Source organism: Rana temporaria, chromosome 8, assembly GCF_905171775.1.
Source record: "Rana temporaria chromosome 8, aRanTem1.1, whole genome shotgun sequence".
NCBI lineage: Eukaryota > Metazoa > Chordata > Amphibia > Anura > Ranidae > Rana > Rana temporaria.
Genome location: NC_053496.1, coordinates 92,984,382 through 93,007,339, shown reverse-complemented (window position 1 = coordinate 93,007,339; position 22,958 = coordinate 92,984,382). Strand labels below are relative to the sequence as shown.

Sequence of the window (22,958 nt, the reverse complement as noted above, 5' to 3'; positions counted from 1 at the left end):
AATGTTGTACCTTCATTAAATGTAACCATATTGTTACACTTAGAGGCGCCTCTCTTCTCTTTTATACTCAGTAGCTCCTGCTGGATTTTGCTTCAAATCCCCTTGCTGCCATTTGTGGACGGACATTTTATGGTTACACAACTTTCTTGCATTGCTCTAATCTTTTTATATGGACTATAGACTGAAGGACTTATAAATAAATAGTTGTGGAATGAATCATTTGAGTTTCCATTATTTCTTATGGGAAAATTTGCTTTGCTATACAAGTGCTTTGGATTACAAGCATGCTTCCAGAACAAATTATGCTCGCAATCCAAGGTTTTACTGTATAAGTATATCTATATGTCTATATAAAAAAAGAAATAAGATTTATCATTGCCCCCCATTTGTGTGTCTGCATTGGCATCCTGTCTTTCAATGGAGGCTACACATAGCTTATTCAATACAGGCATGATCCACTGTTGTCACCATCAGAAAACCCATCCTTAGAAATGGCATGCAGTCATCACACATATAGACAGGAAGTGTAATAAATCCATCATGCCAGAAGTACATTTTGATTTGCGGTCCTTGAAGGCAATACTTAGCGCAGCAACATGGTTATACAATAAAAAATGAGCAGCAGAGTCTTTTGCGTACCATGCCCTTTAAATTATTCCCTTTTGAATGACAATTGGTGTATATGTGTTGCATGCATTGAAACTGATTTTCCAGGATTATTCAACATCCCTGTAAAAGTTAATGAACATGAAAACTGTGAGTAACAATTACAAATGTCCTCAGTGACTGCCCATACTAACCTGCCCATTTGTTTGTGGTTATGCTCATATGTCTGTATTTTGTGTGTAGTACAAGCGGTTGTGCTCTGTTATTATCATTTTTATGCCACATTGTTCACCTGTAAATTACATATATACATCTGCTTGTATGGTGAAATGTTTTCTAATGTTTTTTATGATTATAATAATTACATGTGTATACCACTCTTGGCATATTTGTGTCTACCATAAGCAAATGATGGATTTAGTGCACTTGTAGGAAATATTTATGGTGCAATATTCTAGAATATCATGAAAAGGCTTACATACGGGATGGGTGAGCTGTGCTAGGCAACAAACTCTTCACAACATCAGTTTTCTTAAAGGAACTAAAATAATATGGAGGCTGCAGTAAGTGCTGTGACTAATACTAATTACCTGGCTGTGATATGCCTATCCAATGACTTCAGTCCTTTTTGAGGCACTGACTTGGAATAAGTGCTTAGTATGGCTGGGTCCAGGGGGATTGCTGGGATCGGCTGCACACCCCATCCTTTTCCCCCCATGGACATTCTGTATGGCCGCTGAGCTCCTTTCCTCCATCTCTCAGGGCCAGGACAAGGCATATGGGAGGGGGGGGGGGGGGGTTGTGCAGGGGACTAAAGTTAAAAAAGCCAATACGAATTACCCACATTTCCTGCTGCTGGGTGGTAGTGGCTAATCGCACTGTGGTTATACATCCCTATGTAAGAGAGAACCTGTGTCATCTGCTGCATGGAGGAGCAGTTATGACACATGAGAGCATAGCACACCCCTCACCTCCTCCTGGCTCTGTAGCAATTTCCCATCTTTGTGTTGCAGGTGGGGGAATTGTACCAGGAACACAAAAAAGGAAGGGGAGGCAGTAAGAGTAATCTGGGATGAGAGGTTTGCTGGAAAGGGTAGATTGGGGGGGGGGGGGGGGATTTGTGCCAGGAGGAAAAATTGTGGTATATGTGCTAGGAGGGGGTGGGGGATTTTGGCTAAGAGGGGGAGTGGTGGGGGGGGGTTTACCACCCGTACACTGCTATACTGACCCCTGCACTTTAGTCCTCTGCCCTTGTGACCCTTCGTTTCTGCTATACTGACCGCTGTCCTGCAGACCCTTCTCCACTGCCCAAATGACCCTCTGTCCTCTTCCCAGGTAACCCTTGCTCTCCACCCAGCTGACCCCTGTCCTCTGCCCTACTGACCTCTCATCCTGTGCCCTGCTGACCCCCTGCACACAGCCCTACAAACTAATGGCCTCTGTACACTGCTCTACAAACTGCTGACCCTATCCTCTGCCCTATTAACTGTGCACTCCCACATCAGACAGACTAAATCTGGACCTGGTCTTCAGAAGAAATCTCTAGGCCACATGCTTGTTTAGGGTCATTGAGTCAGTTGGCTTTAAAGCCAGTGTCAGTCAGGTAACCAGTATTGTTAAAAAGTGTTTAGCATTAAGGGGCCCCATATTTCTATTAGTAACTGGACTGCTTGTATCACAATGTATTTGTCAGCAATTGTTTACCAGCATCTGTTGAAGAACGTCAATTTTCAAAATTCTCTACTAGGTATTATTACGGTAATTACTGTAAGTTCTGGGCCAGGACATCATTCTTTGTCACCCAGTGTTTTTTTAAAGCCTCTTAACCCGCTTTTAATGCCTGCCATGAATATTACTATGAGCACAACACAGTGCAGTACACATAGGTGTGGTAGGGTTGTGTTAAAAAAAAAAATCAGCATGATGTTTTCAGGAGGCAGCGCCACTTATCAGCCACCGCCATTTATTTCAATAGTAGAGAGACGTAACCGCATCCCAAAGTGATTCTTAAGGCTTAAATGTTTAATACCTTCATGCATTTTAGGTAAACTTTCAGTATGCATCTCCTCCCTCCCTGAGTATGATACGGTTACCCCAATTACTCTTTTTTAAATTATTAGACCAATCTAGTAACATACATTCACATACTCTGGTTCCACTGCATCAGCTGTTAACTGATTCACAAATGTAGGTTTATGGAAGGTTAAAAGTCGGTTGCATGCATAAATGCAGTTTTCCTTAATGTCCTCTTCAGTGTGAATGGTGAAGAAGATTCACTTTTATTTTGGTGGTTAAATGTCTCTTTTGCACAAAAAATCCAAAGGCCACCTTGGCTATAAATCTTTAATTGTTGCCAGACTGGCGTAATAGTTAGACTCTGCTAACTAAGATTTGGTGGCTTCAGGCATAATGTGATTTATCACCCCAGCTGTGATCCCTGTAATATAATGTATATGTTTCTTCTTTTAAGAGCATAGATTAACTGTAATTGTGGCGATTCATTTAAGTGCCTTCCCAGAACTATACATTAGTGTACTTGGCTTATCTTTTTATAGGTCTTTAAACATCATACTCCCAAATTTTATAGGTGATGGGCACAACCACAAAATTCTGTTTACTGTTCAGTGGTAATACATTTTCCAAAAGCAGCAGGTTGGGCCAAATACCCCAAAATGGGCACTCCTTTGACTCTTCTTGAACTCCCAAGGGGCGGTGTGCAGACCGAATGGTAAGGCCACAAACTGATAATGCTGATCCCCTGTTGCAAACCAAAGAAACCTCTGATAAAGAGCAAAAATGGGGATGTGCATATAAGTGTCCTTTATGTTAATTGACACCAGAAAATCTGACTGCATAGAGGCTCCAATTGAACATACCGGCTCCATCCGAAAACACTTTTCCTTAAAAAAAAATGGTCAGTTATTTTTAGGTCTAAAATTGAATGAACATTGTAATTCAGCTTGGGAATCAAAGAGATTTGAATAAAATCCTTGAAACTCCTTGGATAATGACACTGGTTTGATCACTCACAGACACAAGAGGTGGTGTAATGCCTGCAACAACAAAGACCTTTTTTGGGGGGATTTGCAGAAACATCTGAATGCATCAAACATGGAGGTGGAAATTCTCAGAACTCCAACTTGTAGGCTGGAGACACTGTATCACAAAACCATTGGTCTGCTATTTTGTCTGCAAACTCCAGCAGACAGCCCCCCACCTGTGCGAGTGGGGGCATCCTTTCACAGTGTAGTGGACTTATAGTTTGATTTTGCTGACTTAGAGGCCCACACCCTCCTTGGTTACATACAACGTCCCATCCATAGTCCCCAGACCAGACAAGCACGAAGGCTCTGAGCCACCTGTTGTACTTGGCCTTTCAGGGAAAGCTGCACCAGCCAGACTCAGTCCAGTGTCCTCCAGACCTGATGCTAGCAGCCATATGCCCCTACCAGCCCTGATCCCACCGCTTCACTTTCTGTTGTACATGACAAGCCTGCTGATCAATAATGAGACCTGTGCCTAAAAAAGCAGCCCCAATTAGCTGGGGGAACCTGAAAATAACTAGTTTAAGTGTACCAAGCCCTAGCTGTGATCTTCCTTTGCCTCCACAAGTATTGCCCTTCCCACTGACTGAATCCACAAAATTGGACCTGTGCAGTGAACTCTGAGGCTGGTTTACCTGCACCTGTTTAAAATGCCCACATATGTATCTAAGGCTGCCAGGAACCTCCTTTAGCACTTCCGGCTCCTAGACCACGTGCATAAACTCCTGCTCTTCCCAGCCACATGAATACACTCCCATGCACGTGCTTCTCCCACCAAATTTTGGAGGAATCTGTCACCGAAACATATTCATCCATGCCCAGCTGCAGAAAGTCAACTTCACAGGAAGCATGAATCATCTAGGCAAAGCTAGCCCAAACTGATCTCACATTACACAGCAAAGGAAAAATGCCTTCTAGTGTAGAAACTGAAAAAATCAGGCAGCACTTTAATGGAAAAACCTACTAGGACCAAGGCTACTCAGGGACTAACTATTCCTGCCGCAGGATCTGATTGCAGGACCGGATCTAATCTTTAACCATCATGGCGGGCATCTAACTGATCTTTAAGGACTCAATCCCCCTATACCAGGGTTCCACTGCCCTAAAGCTGTACAGCAACCTGCTGAAAAAAACACCTTGGTTAGTCAGAGTGCACAAAGTTTCCATTACCGCATGGTCCAGAGCCGAAAGGTCACAGTACAGGTAAATCCCAGTAAAATATAAAGTTCCGACAAAAGGTGCTCCGGTACCAATCCATCTTAGCTTTGGGCTGTAGGAATGGATCTGGTAAAGCTTGTGTAAGGAGATACACTTCCGTGACCATTAATTTTAGACACAGGCGAAAAAACTGATACTGGCCTTGAGAGGCGGGATTATATAGAAGAGGACTTCCTGTCTTTTCTTGGCAGTGACCATTCTCCTGATACTGGCCTTGAGAGGCGGGATTATATAGAAGAGGACTTCCTGTCTTTTCTTGACAGTAACCATTCGCATAACCCAGGTACTTGTGTTTATAAAGCCCGCTCTGTGTCCCGCAATGGCCACTTTTATTTGTGAAAATGTCAATGCATAGAAGAGCCAATATTGGCACAGATGTTTCCAGTTTTAAAGATGAATTCCAGGTATGAATATTACCTGCAAGCTCTCATTCAGGTCCAACTTATTCGGTCACATAGCGAGGGAAGCACATTCCCCAACTGTGTAGATTTCATCATAGATTTATGATTCCCCCTCCCCCTCCTGCCACTGTCACTATGTTTCATAAGAGCAACTGCTGGTAAAGTTAGTAATGGTTTTAAAGTGATTGGAAAGGAAACATTTTTATTTAATTGGCTGGAGCCTGCATCTCAGCCAATTAGGATGGAGAGATCCAGGGGATCCTCGGGTCTCGTGCACATCGCTGGATCAAGCTTAGTTAGATATGAGGGTGGAGCTGCCTACTGAAGGTTTTTACCCTCATGCATTGAATGCATGAGGGTAAAAAACTTCAGTCTTTACAACCACTTTGATGTCTCAATGCGTGCCAGCCTCTGGAGTGGCGAGTACAGTGTGCTTTAGCAGTAAAGAGGTTGTCATGGAGAGCCAGCATTAAATGTGCCAGGTGGAAGTGTCAGTTTGTAAGAGGAACCCATGGGAACTGGCAGGATCACCATGTATTTAGCTACAGAGTACAAATAAAAACAATACATGTACATCTAATAAGCATAATATGAATAGCCAAACAAATATATGGATTTTTGGGATATCATACACTTTAGGTAAACAGGAATTAGCTTTTTACATGATTGGTCAAAATTCACACATTTTATTGAGTTATGATTCTTAATTCATTTAATAAAGTAGCACAAATTACTGAGATACAAGGCAAGTTTTTTCACAAACTATTTTCTTTATTAAAAATTGGAGTAAACAACCCAATCCAGCTCTGCGTGACCCTACTTACTGCAATGTGTTCACTAGAGTTGTTAAAGTTTAATATAATTAAAGGGTTAGTTCATTTTTACCAGAAATCTGTCTATGCAGATAGGGGGCGTCTGTAGATTTGTTCAGCTATGACCTAAATTGAATGCCCTTTTTCTCAGAGAATAGGTGCAGGAATGCCTCCCTTCTGAGTCACCCCTTGACTCCGCCCCCTACCCACCTCCAAGCACCATTCCTTTGGTCCACCCCTTACCGACCTCCCAGTACCACCCCTTTTAGAGAATTCTCTAGTATTTTGTATATAATTTGTTAATGATAACAAGAAAGGAAGTACAATACACACTCCAGCAACAATGGATTCCCAACAGCCAGCATCAATAGACCCTTCAGCAGATAGGAACATTAGACCCCTCCCTCAACATTAGATCCCTCCCAGCAATGATTGACCCCTGCAACATAAGACCCACCCCCAGCAACAATCGATCCCCCACCAGCAAAAATAGATCCAATGCAGAAACAATAGATTCCCCAGCAGTCAGCATCAATCGACCCTCTAGCAGTCAGGTAAAAAGGCCACCCTCAACAGTAGAACCCTCCCAGCAATGATTCCCCCCCCCCCAGAAACAATAGATTCCAACGAGCAACAGAAGACCTCCCCAGCTACAATAGGCCCCCTTCTTCTGCAAAAAGTGATCCCCCTCCAGCAACAATAGATTCCACAGCAGCCAGCATCAACAGACCCTCCAGCACACCCCTTGCCATTCAGTTATGGAGGTGCCATAACTGCGTTCCCCCAAGTTCCTGCTGGAAAAAAGCCCCGGGTGTAGGCCATTTATAAAGCCTGACTTGAAAACTGCCAGGATGTTGCTAGGGCATTGCAAAGGGAGCCCCAGCTATTGCTGTTCACCTTCACTCAATCTCTAAGGCTAATAGCTATAGCTAGGCCTCTCTTAGCAATATCCTGGGAGTTTTCCAGTCAGGCTTAATGAGATAAGTAAATGGCCTACATCTATATTATTGAACTTTAGTCAAAGATGCAGTTTTTTTTTCTACAAGTGCCCCTTAGCTGCAGTTTTTTGGTAAAGGTGAACTAACTATTTAAATGCATATCACAACCTAGAGGAATTCTGCTTTTTCTATGCCATACCCTGATGATTCTTTAAATACATAACTCCTTCAAATGGGGAACATTTCCAACTCAGTATGATAATTCAAATTTAATATTCTCAAAGGAGAAATAGTTTGAGTTATCTCAAGACCAATTTCCAACCGAAAACAGGAATTGTATAACTATAATAAATAGGCTGAACTATGATTTTTGGCAGGGAGAGAACTTGAAATAGTGCATTGTGGAATCAAAGATTTCACTTGGCCAGTAGGAAGAGCTCAGCAATTCAGACACAAGGCAGGCATCTGAAAATGCAATCAGTCACATTCCTGCAGATGACATCAGGCTAGTGGCAAGCTCATACTGTAGATAGGAGGACTGTCACTACACAAATGCAATGCGTCAGTTCCCAGGCTGTGCTGCACTGTAACCCTGTAGTCTTCACTGATCAACAGTCTTTGGACTACAGCAATACTCCAGGATTACTAAATGGCTTTATATTGATTATAGCTCTTCCCGCTCCTCCTCATTGCAGATGCAGGATGATCTTTGGCTATTCATGAAAGGTTTACAGCCCAAGGTCCAGACTGTGTTAAAGACTGTGTCGGCCATGGATTCACAGGCTATAGGGAGAAAGAACACAGTACATAAAGATGTGATACAACAAAAACAGTTTAAAGCTGCAGGGGTAATACTAAGCCCCACAAAGCAATACGTTAATAATAATAAAAAAAAAAAGAGTGCAGCCACTGTGTCCCAATTGACGTGAATAGGACTGGGGTGCACGGAACACATGTGCATCCCAGTGCACATAAACACAGCTCTCACACTTTAGTAAGCCCCATGTGAACAAGGTTTTAGTAGGAATTTAACAGGAATGTTGTAAGTTATGTTGCTAATAATGATTTTAGTGTATTTTTTGTGAAAACAGGGATTTGATAAACATTTGCGCAACTATTCCAGGGATTGTACTGGGAATCAGTGTGTGCCCAAGTACAATCCCCCTAGGTCAGTCTGACAGTCTGACTGACCTGGGGGGATTGTCCTGTGGGAGCAGACTGACCTGGTGGGTATTATACGGGGGCCAGATTGAACTGGGGGATAGACTGTCAGTCTGTCCCCCAGTATAACCCCCCCAGGTCAGTCTGACTGACCTGGGGGGGGGGGGCATTGGTACTAGGAGACAGACATGTCAGTCTGCCCCCCCCCAGTACAATCTCCCTAGGTCAGTTAGCACAAGTAATATTATTCACCTTCCTCTTCTGATGCACCCCCAAGCACCCCCCTCCCCCCCAAGTTTTCCAGTGCAGTAGAGATGAAGAGAACCAAGTGGTTGTGACAGGCTCTCATCAAAATAACCTGACTATGCCTTATGCCTGCCCTTTGTACCCAGCTGCTGCATTAATAGAAGTAGTTACTACACCTTCTTTGAATGAAAAGCGCTCTGTCAATGTAATGGCAGACTGGTCAATTATCCACCTGTCCTCCGTTTATAGATCCTGGTTTATTCATGAAAGCTGTAATAACGGCTTTTATGAATGGAGCAACTTGGTGGAAGGGGCAGGCATAGTTGGGCACTCTTGATGAATGCCGATCACAGCCCCTTAGTTCTAAAAGCATGTGCTGCACTGGAAGATTACAGCGGCGGGGTATAATCAGAGGAGGAACATTTCGGCAAAAAGGGGAAAACTTAAGCTTTAAGATCATTACTTACTGGTGTCTAGGCCAATTTTGTGTGTTGGCAATAAAAACCAGACAGGCTACCCCTCATACTATTATACAACAATTATTTACTTCAGACACACTTTGCTTATAAAATACCTTGTTGTTTAAAATACAGATTTCATTTTGGGTCATATACTGTAAATTCACTAATATGGCAGTAAAACATTAAGGGAGAAGTATGAGCTTACCTTCAACTTTGGAGACAAAGCCCAAGCTTTTCTTGAGATCTGAGCAAATTGAATGCAAGCACCAGCGGAACTTTGCATCGCAGCGGTACTTGTTGGCTCCACATGTGTCATAACAAATATCAAGCTGGTTACAGCATTTTGTCATTGCTGGGATACCCATATCCAACTGGAAAGAAGAAGAAAATCTGCTGAGTGACAGACAGAACAATTAGTATTAAACAGAAAAAAAAAAAAAGCTGCCAGGAAGTACAAAATGTCCTGTGTTTACAGAAAGAAGTTGAAGGTGATTTGTAGCTTTGTAATACATGAAGGCTCAACAAGTAAAAATATAAAATTAGAAAATGTATAATTTGTGTTGATTGCTGCTGGGAAACTGTATCTAAAATTATGCATAAGCCTTTCATAATCTTTCATTTTTTTTTTTGTTTCGGTTGAGGGGAAGAGTTAATCACTGTCAGGTATTTCTTTTAATCCTTGTCCTTGTGACCACATAGGCACACAGGCAGCAAAAAGAGGTGTTAGAAATAATTGGAGTAAAACAATCTGATTTCTTTACTAACCCAACAGATGCGAAATGGAAGCTTTTGAAATATGTTCCATGTTTCTTCACATGAAGCCTGCTAATGAAACCCAACATATTATGAAAGCCTCCATGACAAACCAGATGTTACAGCCATTAAACTGTGCAACTTTTTTGCAATAAACCTGCAATGCTCCATAACATGACTTGGTCATGCAAGTTTAGGCACATTACTGGTCCGAAGGGAGTCCACGCCATAAAAAAAAAGAAAAAAAAAAAAGAATTGCCAAGGGTTCCCCTTAAAATTCATACCAAACCTGAAGGGCCTGGTATAGATTTTGGGGGTGGGGGACCCCCACGCAATTTTTTTTACTCAATTTTAGCACAGGGTTCCCCTTAACCACTTTAATACACTATATTATATATACTACACTGCCTGAAAATAGATTCTACACTGAATATCTAATCTACACTATATGGAGAGAATATATACAGTGTGTGTATATATATATATATATATATATATATATATATATATATATATATATATATATATATATCAAATACACTGCTTGTACTGACTGAATATAGATTCTACACTCAGGGCAAGATTCTCGTAGATCGGCGTATCTTTGTTCCGGCGTAGCGTATCCTATTTACGCTACGCCTCCGCAACTTAGACGGGCAAGTGCTGTATTCTCAAAGCACTTGCTCCGTCAGTTGCGGCGGCGTAGCATAAATAGGCCGGCGTAAGCTCACCTAATTCAAATTTGGAACAGGGGGGCGTGTTTTATGTAAATAATTTGTGACCCGACGTGATTGACGCCGTCCGTGGAATATCCCAGTGTGCATTGCTCCAAAGTACGCCGCAAGGACGTTTTGGTTTTGACGTGAACGTAAACGATGTCCAGCCTCATTCACGGATGACTTACGCAAACGACGTAAAATATTAAAAAATTCGACTCGGGAACGACGTCCATACTTAACATTGGTATGCCGCATGTATGCCTCATATTCAGGGGTAACTTTACACCGGGAAAAGCCTAACGTAAACGGTGTATCTGTACTGCGTCGGCCGGGCGTACGTTCGTGAATTTGCGTATCTAGCTGATTTACATATTTCTAGGCTTAAATCAGCGTACATGCCCCTAGCTGTCAGTGTAAATATGCAGTTAAGATCCGACGGCGTAACAGACTTACGCCGGTCGGATCTAATAATCTGGCGCATAGATACGACCGCCCAGACTCAGAGATACGACGGCGTATCTGGAGATACGCCGTCGTATCTCCTTTGAGAATCTGGGCCTGAATATACAATTTACACTAAATGCAGATATATATATATATATATATTGCCTGCACGCCACTAACTAAGCTGCCTAATCTCTCTTCATTCATTACACTATACGACCGCCGTGTAAGCAGCAGCCTTATATAGTGTGGGGCGTCAACTTAGCCCCCTGGGCCATGATTCGTCAAAGGCATCCTGCCTTTGACCAATTATGGCTCTCTGTGATTGGTTAAAGCATGCAGGTCAGGTGCATGCTTTGGCTAATCATCATACAGCAATGCACTGCGACCTCGCAGTGCATTTTGTGGCGTTCCGCGGCTCTCAAATTTCTTGCGAATGCCTCCATACGTTTGGTTCGTTTTAGAACAAGCGCGGGCTCATCCCTAGTGTACAGTATTTCACAAAAGTGAGAACACCCCCCACATTTTTGTAAATGTTTTATTATATATTTTCATGTGACAACACTGAAGAAATACAACTTTGCTACAATGTAAAGTAGTGAATGTAAATTTGTAGTAAAGAAATCAGATTGTTTTACTCCAATTATTTCTAACACCTCTTTTTGCTGCCTGTGTGGTCACAAGGACAAGGATTAAAATAAATACCTGACAGTGATTAACGAAAAAAAAAAATGAAAGATTATGAAAGGCTTATGCATAATTTCAGATACAGTTTCCCAGCAGCAAACACAAATTATACATTTTTTTTGTCAAAATAACGCAACACAGCCATTAATGTCTAAACCGCTGGCAACAAAAGTGAGTACATCCCTAAGTAAAAATGTCCAAATTGGGCCCAATTAGCCATTTTCACTCCCTGGTGTCATGTGACTCATTAGTGTTACAAGATCTCATGGTGTGAATGGAGAGCATGTGTGTTAAATTTGGTGTTATCGCTCTCATTCCCTCATACTGGTCACTGGAAGATCAACATGGCACCTCATGGCAAGCAACTCTCTGAGGATCTGAAAAAAAGAATTGTTGCTCTCTCTACATAAAGATGGCCTAGGCTATAAGAAGATTGCCAAGACCATGAACTGAGCTGCAGCACGGTGGCCAAGACCATGCAGCGTTTTAACGGGACAGGTTCCACTCGGAACAGGCCTCGCCATGGTCGACCAAAGAAGTTGAGTGCACATGCGCAGCATCATATCCAAAGGTTGTCTTTGGGAAATAGACATATGAGTGCTGCCAGCATTGCTGCAGAGGATGAAGAGGATGAAGAGGTGGGGGGGGGGGGGGGTCAGCCTGTCAGTGCTCAGACCATATGCTGCACACTATCAAATTGGTCTGCATGGCTGTCATCCCAGAAGGAAGCCTCTTCTAATGATGATGCACAAGAAAGCCTGCTAACAGTTTGCTGAAGACAAGCAGTCCAAGGACATGGATTACTGGAACAATGTACTGTGGTCTGACGAGACCAAGATAAACATATTTTGTTCAGATGGTGTCAAGCGTGTGTGGCGGCAAAGAGATGAGTAGTAAAGACAAGTGTGTGCATACAGTCAAGCATGGTGGTGGAAGTGTCATGGTCTGGGGCTGCATGAGTGCTGCCGACACTGGGGAGCTACAGTTAATTGAGGGAACCATGAATGACAACATGTACTGTGACATACTGAAGCAGAGCATGATCCCCTCCCTTCAGGGACTGGGCCACAGGGCAGTATTTCAACATAACGACCCCTAACACACCTCCAAGACGATCAGTGCTTTGCTAAAGAAGCTGAGGGTAAAGGTGATGGACTGGCCAAGCATGTCTTCAAATAAAACCCTATTGAGCATCTCTGGGGCATCCTCAAACAGAAGGTGAAGGAATGCAAGGTCTCTAACATCCACCAGCTCTGTGATGTCATTATGGAGGAGTGGAAGAGGACTCCAGTGGCATCCTGTGAAGCTCTGGTGAACTCCATGCCCAAGAGGGTTAAGGCAGTGCTGGAAAATGGTGACCACACAAAATATTGACACTTTGAGCCCAATTTGAACATTTTCACTTGGGGGTGTACTCACTTTTGTTTAGACATTAATGGCTGTGTGTTGTTATTTTGAGGGAACAATAAATTTACACTGTTATACAAGCTGTACACTCACTACTTTACATTGTAGCAAAGTGTAATTTCTTCAGTGTTGTCACATAAAAAAAAAAAATTAAAACATTTACAAAATTGTGAGGGGTGTACTCGCTTTTGTGAGATACTTTATATACATACCCACCAAAAAAGAAAAAAATCCCATAGGTTATTTTTACATTTACATTTCCAAAGAGACATAGGACTGAGGTTCTTTGCTTGTTTCAATACCTATTGATCCACTTAAGCTTCAGTGCCCAACGCTATTGCTGGTTGACCTTGGATGTCAAGCATGATTAATATTTTATATGACTTTATAGTTCCTATATATACACACACTACATTCATGAAGTGCATGCAATATGTCATCTACCAGTGAAATTTATCAGGCTGCAAATTAATAATGACTTACAGCCTTCTCACATGTGTACCTCCACAAAATCAATGCAATTTACTCTTTAGTCTATAATGCTGAAGCATTAATAACTGCTCTTACTAGCCAGACCAAAAAGATTCCTCTCCTATTTAAAAAAAAAAACAAAAAAAACACAACATACCACAATAAACCTGGGGAAATTAGAACGAAAATATAAAAATTGGTGATAAGGTGTGGCTATGTAAAACCAACTGCCACAAAAAATAATGTGATTTTAAAGGGTATTTATTTTATTATTTTATAAACACGTTATACTTACCTGCTCTGCACAATGGTTTTGCATAGACATCCATGTGTCCATAGACATCACTGCACATTTACTTTCATATGCTGACAACTACTAGGAGTACAATAGGCGAACATTACCCTACACATGTACCTAATAGTGTTCAATATATAGGATTAAATTAGGCCCACATTTCTCACACGTGCTTCTAGTAGTTGTCAGTATATGGATGAAAAATAGGCCCATATCACCCCATACGTGCTTCTAGTAGTGGTCAGTATATGGAAGTAAAATAGGCCTACATCATCCCACACACGCTTTTAGTAGCTGTCAATAATCGTAAAATGGGCCCACATCACCCCACACATGCTCCTAGTAGTTGTCAGCATATGGAAGTGAAATATGCTCACATAACTACATACATGCTTCCAGCATGTGTAAGTGAGAGCCTGTGTAGGTTTTAAAAGCTTATGGAAATGAAACTCGAGGAAGGTCAAATGCACTTCTGAACCCCAAAAAACACACAAAGCCCATCAACACAGACGCTGATTGTTGCACAACAGCTATTTCCAGAATCAAGCTCTTCCTATGGGGGTAGTATTTGCCACGAATACTCACATTTTACTATTTTTATTACTTGAAGGCAACCTTATTTAGCCAGTAGCAGCGTCAGACGCTGTGACCGGTCCTCAAGGTCAATCTGCACTCTTCAGAGCACCAAACACCTATTTATTTTAGCCAGACAATCCGATTACAGCAATCCAAGTAAAACATTAGAAACCATCTCAAAGTGTAATATGCAGGCAGATGATCTCAGTTTTAAGTTAATATTTTATTTTCCCTGTCTAGTAATAAAATGCAAATGCAGGAGTCTTGGCTCAGGGAAGAAAAAAGAACAGTAAGTTACAACCAGCTTTGTTTTTGGATTGTTAACTATGTACATTTCTGGTGGTTGTAGTAAACCCACAGAAACCTTTAACTAGGATGACTAGCATTGACTTAAAGGGGGTTGTAAAGGTCAGTTTTTTATTTGCTAAATAGTTTCCTTTAAGCTAGTGCACTGTTGATTCACTTACCTTTTCCTTCGATTTCCCTTCTAAATGTTTTTTTTCTTTGTCACTTCCTGTTCCTCATCAGTAAGCTTGCCCCCATCATCCGAGCCGTTCTGGCAGGGGGTTGGTCAACCAAAACAACTTACTGAGGAGGAACAGGAAGTGAGAAATTAAGACAAAGAAAAGAAAAACATTTAGAAGGAAAAGGTAAGTGAACCAACAATGCACTAGCTTAAAGGAACCTATTTAGAAAATAAAAAACTAACCTTTACAACCCCTTTAAATCTTATTGGTTGCTACATTTTCCACACCATTGCTCTTTGCACTGCTTTGTTGAATAAGCAAGTGTAAGCCATTGGCATAGGGTACTTGGCAAATAATGCTGGCTTCATTAAAGTTCAGTTCATAGCACAGAACTAGATATTTAATCAGACAAAGCTTGTATTAACAGATTCAGTTTTCATATTTCCCGGCAAAAACAGGAGGTCAAAATATGACTGTGCAGCCCAGCAAACACCAGGGTTTAAACCCAGGGCACTTTAGAATGTAATATTCCTGATCTGACAAACCTCCCCTTTTCCTCCCCACTATGCGTCTGCATGAAGGCACTTGTGATGAGAAGTGTGGCCATTACTCAGCTATGCTAACATAGGGCACTGCAGTGCAAGTGCAGGCAGCAGGCAGCACATTTCCACTGGGGTGAGAAGGTATTTGAAGGCATTTCCAAGTAAAAATTTGTTAAAAATAAATAAAATATAGGAGGACCATACAGAGATAAAAAGGTCTGGAACTTCAACTGGACTTTAAAAGAAAATGATGAAAACCGCTCCTGCTAAGGTACCCCTACATTCCCATTATGTGCATTCAGTAGCTATATTAAATCCTTACGGAAATTAATATGAGTACATACTGGATTCACACCTAAGCGTCGCAATAGCGCATAGTAAACTGTTTTGCTGTACATTAACACATGGTAACTTACAAACTGAAGTACATTGCCAATCATAATGGACATCCCCAATGCAACACAACGTACATGCATTGCTTAGTTGTTAAGGTGCAGTTATCTTTAAAGGTCTGTCCTATTAAATTAGCACCACATTCAAAATGAACCACAATACATTATTGCGTGACATAACGCACCGTATCCAGCCTCATAGTTTCACACTGTATGTGACTGCACTAAGTGATTATTAGGCCTCATGCACACTGGAAGTTTTTGGACGTTTTTACAGCAGCTGATTTTGGCAGTAGACGTTTTTTTTCTACAGTCATTAACCACTTAATCCCCGGACCATATTGCTGCCCAAAGACCAGAGCACTTTTTGCGATTCGGCACTGCGTCGCTTTAACTGACAGTTGCGCGGTCGTGCGACGTGAGTCCCAAACAAAATTGGCGTCCTTTTTTTCCCACAAATAGAGCTTTCTTTTGGTGGTATTTGATCACCTCTGCGGTTTTTAGTTTTTGCGCTATAAACAAAAATAGAGCGACAATTTTGAAAAAAAATAATATTTTTTACTATAATAAATCCCCCAAAAATATATATAAAAAAACATTTTTTTTCCCTCAGTTTAGGCCGATGCGTATTCTTCTACATATTTTTTATTAAAAAAATCGTAATAAGCGTTTATTGATTGGTTTGCGCAAAAGTTATAAAGTTATAGCGTTTACAAAATAGGGGGTATTTTTATTAATATTTTTTTTTTACTAGTAATGGCGGCGATCGGTGATTTTTTTTTTTTTGGTACTGCGACATTATGGCGGACACTTGGGACACTTTTGACACATTTTTGGGACCATTGGCATTTTTATAGCGATCAGTGCTATAAAAATGCATTGGATTACTATAAAAAATGCCACTGGCAGTGAAGGGGTTAACACTAGGGGGTGGGGAAGGGGTTAAGTATGTCCCTGGGTGTGTTCTAACAGTAGGGGGAGTGGCCTCACTAGGGGAAATGACCGATCCTCATTTCCCTCCCTGACAGGACTGGGAGCTGTGTGTTTACACACACACAGCTCCCGGTCCCCGCTCTGTAACGACCGATCGCGTGTGTCCTAGTGGCCTGCGCGAGAGCCGACGTTATATTACGTGCTTTCGCGCAGGGGAGCCAACCTGCCGCCGTAAAACGACGGCGGCAGGTCGGCAAGTGGTTAAACTCTCCATTATGTTATCCTATGTGTCCATGCACACAAACTGTTATCAGCAGTTTTGGGCAGTGGCTTTTTTGAGCAGTAAAAAACAAAACTAGTGGGTTCTGAGGGACGTTTTTTTTTTAGCTGTAAAAATGCTCCAAGGCTGATAAACGTCGATAAACGCTCAAAAACGTCACTCACCAGCGTTTAACGTTTCATCCATTGAAAAAAAAAAAAAAAACGCTAAAAAACGTGCCAAAGGATTTGTATTTGTGTATATTTGTTAACAAGTTCCACGTGGCCCTGCCAGGCAGCACAGTAGCTGCCTGGAGAACTGATTTCCCTAAGTGATAAAACTTGGCCTGGTCCCCAACCTGTAATTGAACAGTGAAGGAGAAGCAGCAGACTTATGAGCTTATCTCTCTCCGTTCTCCTCCTGTTAGCTTGTTTCATGTTGGTTTGTAAGAACTGCAGCACAGTTGATTGGCTACTAATATTGCACTTCACACTTTTGGTCTGAGTTTTGGTCTATAAGGGCATTACAAGAGGCTGGAACCAAAACAAATGCAGGTACTTGCACTAGTTTTTATTTGTTTAATGATCACATACCTGCATGGACTACTGTTTTTTTTTTTAATCTGCCAAGAGTTGAGCTTATTTTTCTACTGTCAGAATGATGGCCATGTCTTGATCCATTACCCAGGCAAGGATTTCAGTGCTACGGTCTCCAAGTAACCCGTGGTGCACCACTGTTGGTTTTACACCAGGATCATGTTCTTTGACTCTGAAGTCCTGAAAAACTCACATATCAGTTTGAGAGCCAGACCCACCCCATGTATGAGGAGCTCAGTGCTCCTGATACACAGAGTGGGACTTTGCTGTCAAAGTGACAGTGAAGAACCTTAAATTACATCGGCCTTGGGGGTACAGCCCAGCCTTGATCCCTATAGCATGAGGTGCTATCATAGTAGTTCCCCCAGTGCTGGATGTGGTTCTAGTCTTTCCCTTGAGCAATGAGAAAAGTGTTTTATGATCAAACAAATCAGAAAATAAGGGGACAATGTCCCCAGTGGGTACACAGGTATAAATAAAAAAACTGACAGAAGTGCTAAGCATTTCTCAATCTAAAACTAAGAAAACATAATTTGAGCTAAAGTTCCACTTTTAACTGTCCATAAATACATTTACTGTATTTATTGGCGTATAACACTCACTTTTTTACCCTGAAAATGGAGGGTAAACTGTGCCTGCGTGTTATACGCAGGAGGCTGTGTAAAGTTTTTTTCCTGAAACGTCCCTCTTAAAGTTAGGGGGTGCGTTATACGCCGATAAATACGGTAATTAAATATACCGGAATGGCTAGAAAAAAAAGCAGTACTTCCACTTTTTTCTTAAGTTTGTATAAAACATCTTGTATGCAATAAATTTGTAGGGAAATGCTCTGCTTTGCCATCGATTTACTGTAGGTGGTTTTGCTTTTTATAGCCAAGAATCCAAAACACTTTGGGGTAGATCCACGTACATCGGCGCATTAATCCGCCGGGCGTAACGTATCTAAGATACACTACGCCGCCGTAACGTATCTTTTTTGTTTTGAATCCTCAAAGAATTTGCGCCGTAAGTTACGGCGGCGTAGTGTATCTTTGGCGGCGTAATGGCGCGGCATTCAAATCTCTGTGATGGGGGCGTGTTTAATGTAAATACGTCGTGACCCGACGTAAACAACGTTTTTTTTTTAACTGCGCATTCGCCGTCCGTGGGGGTATCCCAGTGCGCATGCTCAAAATGAAACCGGAACAAGCCAATGTTTAAGACGGTGACGTCATTCTACGCAAATCCCTATTCGCGAACGACTTGCGCAGACGACGTAAAAAATAAAAAATGCGAGGCTGGAACGACGGCAATACTTAACATTGAGTACGCCTCATAATAGCAGGTTTAACTATACGCCGGAAAAAGCCAAACGCAAACGACGTAAAAAAATGCGCCGGCCAAGCGTACGTTCGTGGATCGCCGTAACTAGCTAATTTGCATACTCAACGTGGAATTCGCCGGAAACGCCACCTAACGGCCGCCGAAAATTTGCACCTAAGTTCCGACGGCGTACGAAGACGTACGCCTGTTGGATCCATCCGAGATGCCGTCGTATCTTGTTTTGTAGATACAAAACAAAGATACGACAAGCAAAATTTTAAATTACGCGGCGTATCAAGAGATACGCCGGCGTAATTCTTTTGTGGATCTGGCCCTTTATCTGCAAAGCATCTAGGTGTAAAGTATAGGGTTCATCTTAAATAACATTATAAATGGTTTTCTTCTCGGATGATCTGTTAAAGTAATGTTAGTACTTGAGAATTGCAGTAGGTTAGGTGTACATACACTCTCTGGTACCTTGAGACCCAGGAAATAGGAACTACAGCCATTGGGTTCTGGAGATTTGTAGTCTGGTCTAGGAAGTGGAGCTTTACCTGGAATTAAGAAATAGTAAAATGTTAAAAGATTAGCATTCAAAACTGTATTTGAAACTCCCAATAAAAAATAAGCTTTTAGTACCATATCATGTACTGTCAGTATAATTCAGATATTGGACTTCTGTCCACAAAGGATATGTATCAAACATGTGCTAATACAAAATATTATAATTTCCCATAACGCCCAACATACTGTCAACTGTAATTTCTACAGTGCAAAGTTTAGGATTAAACAAGGATTCAACATGGTTGCTATGGACAAAAGGGCATTCCTTTGTTGGCCTCCTTTTTCATACATGAGCCTCTAAGGGCCTTATAGATCAAGATTCATTAAGGACTAGAGAGAATTTTCATCAGCCTCCAATCGGATAAGACCTGCAATGCAAGTTTAAAATTGATGGATGTGGAAAAATACCTCCATGTTATTTGAAAAACCTGTTGATACATACAGCCCTAAGGCAGGCCATAGATGGTGAAATTTTCTTTGCTGCAACCATGTTTAGCGTCGATGGGGGATTCCATCCCGCAAAGCTATTGTGTTCTCTCGGCAGGGGGGCTTAGGGAGAAACCCAGTGATTATTACAAGCAGCTATAACCAATTGCAAGCTGATAATCCGGCATGCTGGTTGTACCCAGTATCATGGAAAAACAAACTGAAAAAAAAGAGGGGTGGGTGCTGTGTCCGTCAATAAACACGGAGAAAGATTTTACGGTGAGTGACAAAAAAATAATTTTTTTCTTTTGTTCATTGATAGACACAGTGGGGGTTATTTACGAAAGGCAAATCCACTTTGCACTACAAGTGCAAACTACAAGTGCAAATTGCACTTGAAAGTGAACTGAAAGTGTACTTGGAAGTGCAGTCGCTGTAGATCTGAGGGGGACATGTAAGGAAAATAAAAACAGCATTTTAGCTTGCACATGATTGGACGATAAATCAGCAGAGCTTCCCATAATTTCAGATCTACCCCTCAGATTTACAGCAACTGCACTTCCAAGTGCACTTTCAGTGCAATTTCAAGAGCAGTTTGCACTTGTAGTGCAAAGTGGATTTGCCTTTAGTAAATAACCCCCATTGTCTTCAATTCTTAACCATAGGGACATCCCAAAGCAGAGCCCAAAAAGTGGGGGCTGGGAGGAATAGCAAAGATCAACAGGAACACAAGAGCCCAACCAGAACCCACACTCCAGGAGGGAACAGGACCTCTAATTACCACCTGTAAAACTTTGCAGGCCAAAACACGCATCTGAGACGCCAGGACATTCACCTTGTAAAAATTAGTAAAGGTGTGCACTGACAACCAGGTAGCCACCTTGCAGATTTAAGGCACAGTTGCCTGACGATGAAAGGTCCAAGAAGCACTAAGCGCCCATGTAGAGCACGTTGTTACAGGAAAAGAAAGAACCTGACCCTAATGTTATACGCTTTAACTACTGTCTGTCTAATTCATATAGAAATGGTGGCAGAGGACACCACCAAACCCTTACTCGGCTCATCTGTGATCACAAAAAGGCAATCCAACCACCGAAAGGACTTAGTAGCTGACAGATACACCCGAATTGCCCAAACCACATTCAGAGCGCATTCTATGGATACAATGGACGAGGACATAAGGAAGGTAGGACAATGTCCTAGTTAAAAAAAAAAAATCAGACCACCCTTTAGAGAAAAGGAGGGCATGGGTGGGAGGGAGGCTTCCACCAATGCTACTAAACTTCTTGTCCCACCTTGATGGTTGACATAGGTCACCGCCATGGCAGTGCCTACGAAGACGCTCTGTCCACTGCTCCAGGCAGAACCTGATTGCCTGAAGTTCCAGGACATTGATTGATAACTGGGAATCCTCTGGCATCCAGCAACCCTGGGCTAAGTTCGCCCCCAGCACTCTTCCCCAGCCAGACAGGCTGGTATCCGTCATGATCACTGTCAAATGCAAGGGAAGGAAAGATTTCCCCTCCTGACAGGAGGTCAAAGTAGCGAGATCCTGGTCTTTTGACCCAGGCGAATGTGGGAGTCAATGGAGTCGAGGGACTTGTCCCACTTGGACGGGATTTCCTTTTGAAGGGTCCTCATATGGATCTGAGCATATAGAACTGCCTCAAAGGCAGATTACTATCTTTCCCAGGACATTCATGCAATTGCAAAGGAAAACTCCAACTAACACTTTATAGGCAGCTACAGCAAACACATGTAAGCATAAAGGACTTGTCTCATTCCTGTAACTGATACATCTGCAAGAGAGATTGTTCTTTTGAAAAACAAAAGATCACCATGTGAAAATTTAAGAAAGAAATCTGAAGAAAACAAATACAGCCATCACATCTAAGAATTGATAAGCTGCAATATAATAAATGATGAATAAATTAGATTTTGGGTTTAAAACCACTTTAACGGGTCTGGTTAAATATACAATTGTGGGCTTTACATGACAGAAACAATTAATCAATCCAAAGCCAGTTCTTTCCAAAGATAGCAATATGGAAGCTGGGAGAATAAGCATGGTGGACGTTAAATCAGATTTTCCGACTTAACTGGCTGCATGCTTGTTCTAGATTAGTAATTTACTAGGTAGGGAAGCAAGGTTCAGGATCATACCCCTGGAGTTTACATCTGTTAAATCAAATCTGCTGTGACAGCTCCCATATTTATGTCCTCATAGGTTCCATTTTACTCAATTACACAACAGATCAAAAATTAATTTATTTTTAAAATATTTTCAAATGCAGCCTCCACTAAGAGCACACATTACTCATTTTGCATTAAAATAAAGAGTAGTTTTGTTTAACTTATCTTTTACAAAGTAAAATCACACTGCTAAATATTGGCTTAAGGTCCCATTATCCAATTACACATGGATTGTGAATGGAATCTCCAGTTAAAAAGCATGCAACTTACAACAACAACAAAAAAGAAGAATAACCCTCTATATCAAAGTCTACAACAAGTAATAAATATGTATTGCATAACACACATTTTTTTTTAAATCAATACCAAGCAAACTTTCTCCCTCTATGGCAGCTAAAAAGGTTTGTGGAAAAATAAAAAAAAAAAGAACAAAAACGTACCATAGCGACACTTGTATTGGCATACACCATTTCTTCCACCTAGGAGCTCCAGAAAAGAGTCAAAATAACCATTGACAGCTTCAAATCCATCACGAATGGCTCCAATACCCCACTCAGAAGAGGCATCTTCAGGGGGTAGCTGGGTGGTTATGATATTCTCAGCCGTTTCTTCTGTACTCGCTGCTATGCTTAGTGCTATAGAAAGCACTGTAATTCTCAAAAGAACCTTCATGTCTGTGCTAACCCACCAGCTATACAAGCAGCCGTCCTCTGTGCTGTGCACCCACTGCCTCAAAGTGGACTTTATACACTGAAATGGTAATGGAGGTGAGGTCACTGCAATAATAAAAATAAAGACAACACACAGTTCAAAGGTTGGCCTTAGTGGAAGACAGACTAAAAGCTGATTAGTCAGCCACTGAACTGGTGATATTTCCAAATTTGTACAGAAAGTATTGGACTTTTCCCTAAAATTTCAAGGGACACATGATTTTCTATATGCACAACAATGTTGCACAGGTCAAAGGTGCAATATTAAAATATTGGATGAGATATAGATGGTTAATTTTTTGAGATTTATTGACAGTGTATTATAATTTTTAATA

The 22,958-nt window shown here is 41.6% G+C and overlaps 1 protein-coding gene across 2 annotated transcripts; it reads right to left on the bottom strand.

Annotated features, from left to right (window-relative positions):
- Positions 1 to 6,909: 6,909 nt before the first annotated feature.
- Positions 6,910 to 22,667, bottom strand: PLA2G12B (phospholipase A2 group XIIB). Of its 2 annotated transcripts, none has more exons than XM_040362299.1 (4): positions 22,354 to 22,667; positions 19,196 to 19,284; positions 9,093 to 9,258; positions 6,910 to 7,802 (listed from the first exon to the last, which is right to left on the bottom strand). In XM_040362299.1, the coding sequence occupies exons 1-4, from the start codon at positions 22,583 to 22,585 to the stop codon at positions 7,684 to 7,686; spliced, it is 606 nt and encodes a 201-aa protein (XP_040218233.1). In that variant the 5' UTR covers positions 22,586 to 22,667; the 3' UTR covers positions 6,910 to 7,683. The 2 variants fall into 2 exon arrangements, with proteins under 2 accessions (XP_040218233.1, XP_040218234.1); XM_040362300.1 differs by having other exon boundaries at positions 19,208 to 19,284.
- Between the last annotated feature and the right edge of the window lie 291 nt (positions 22,668 to 22,958).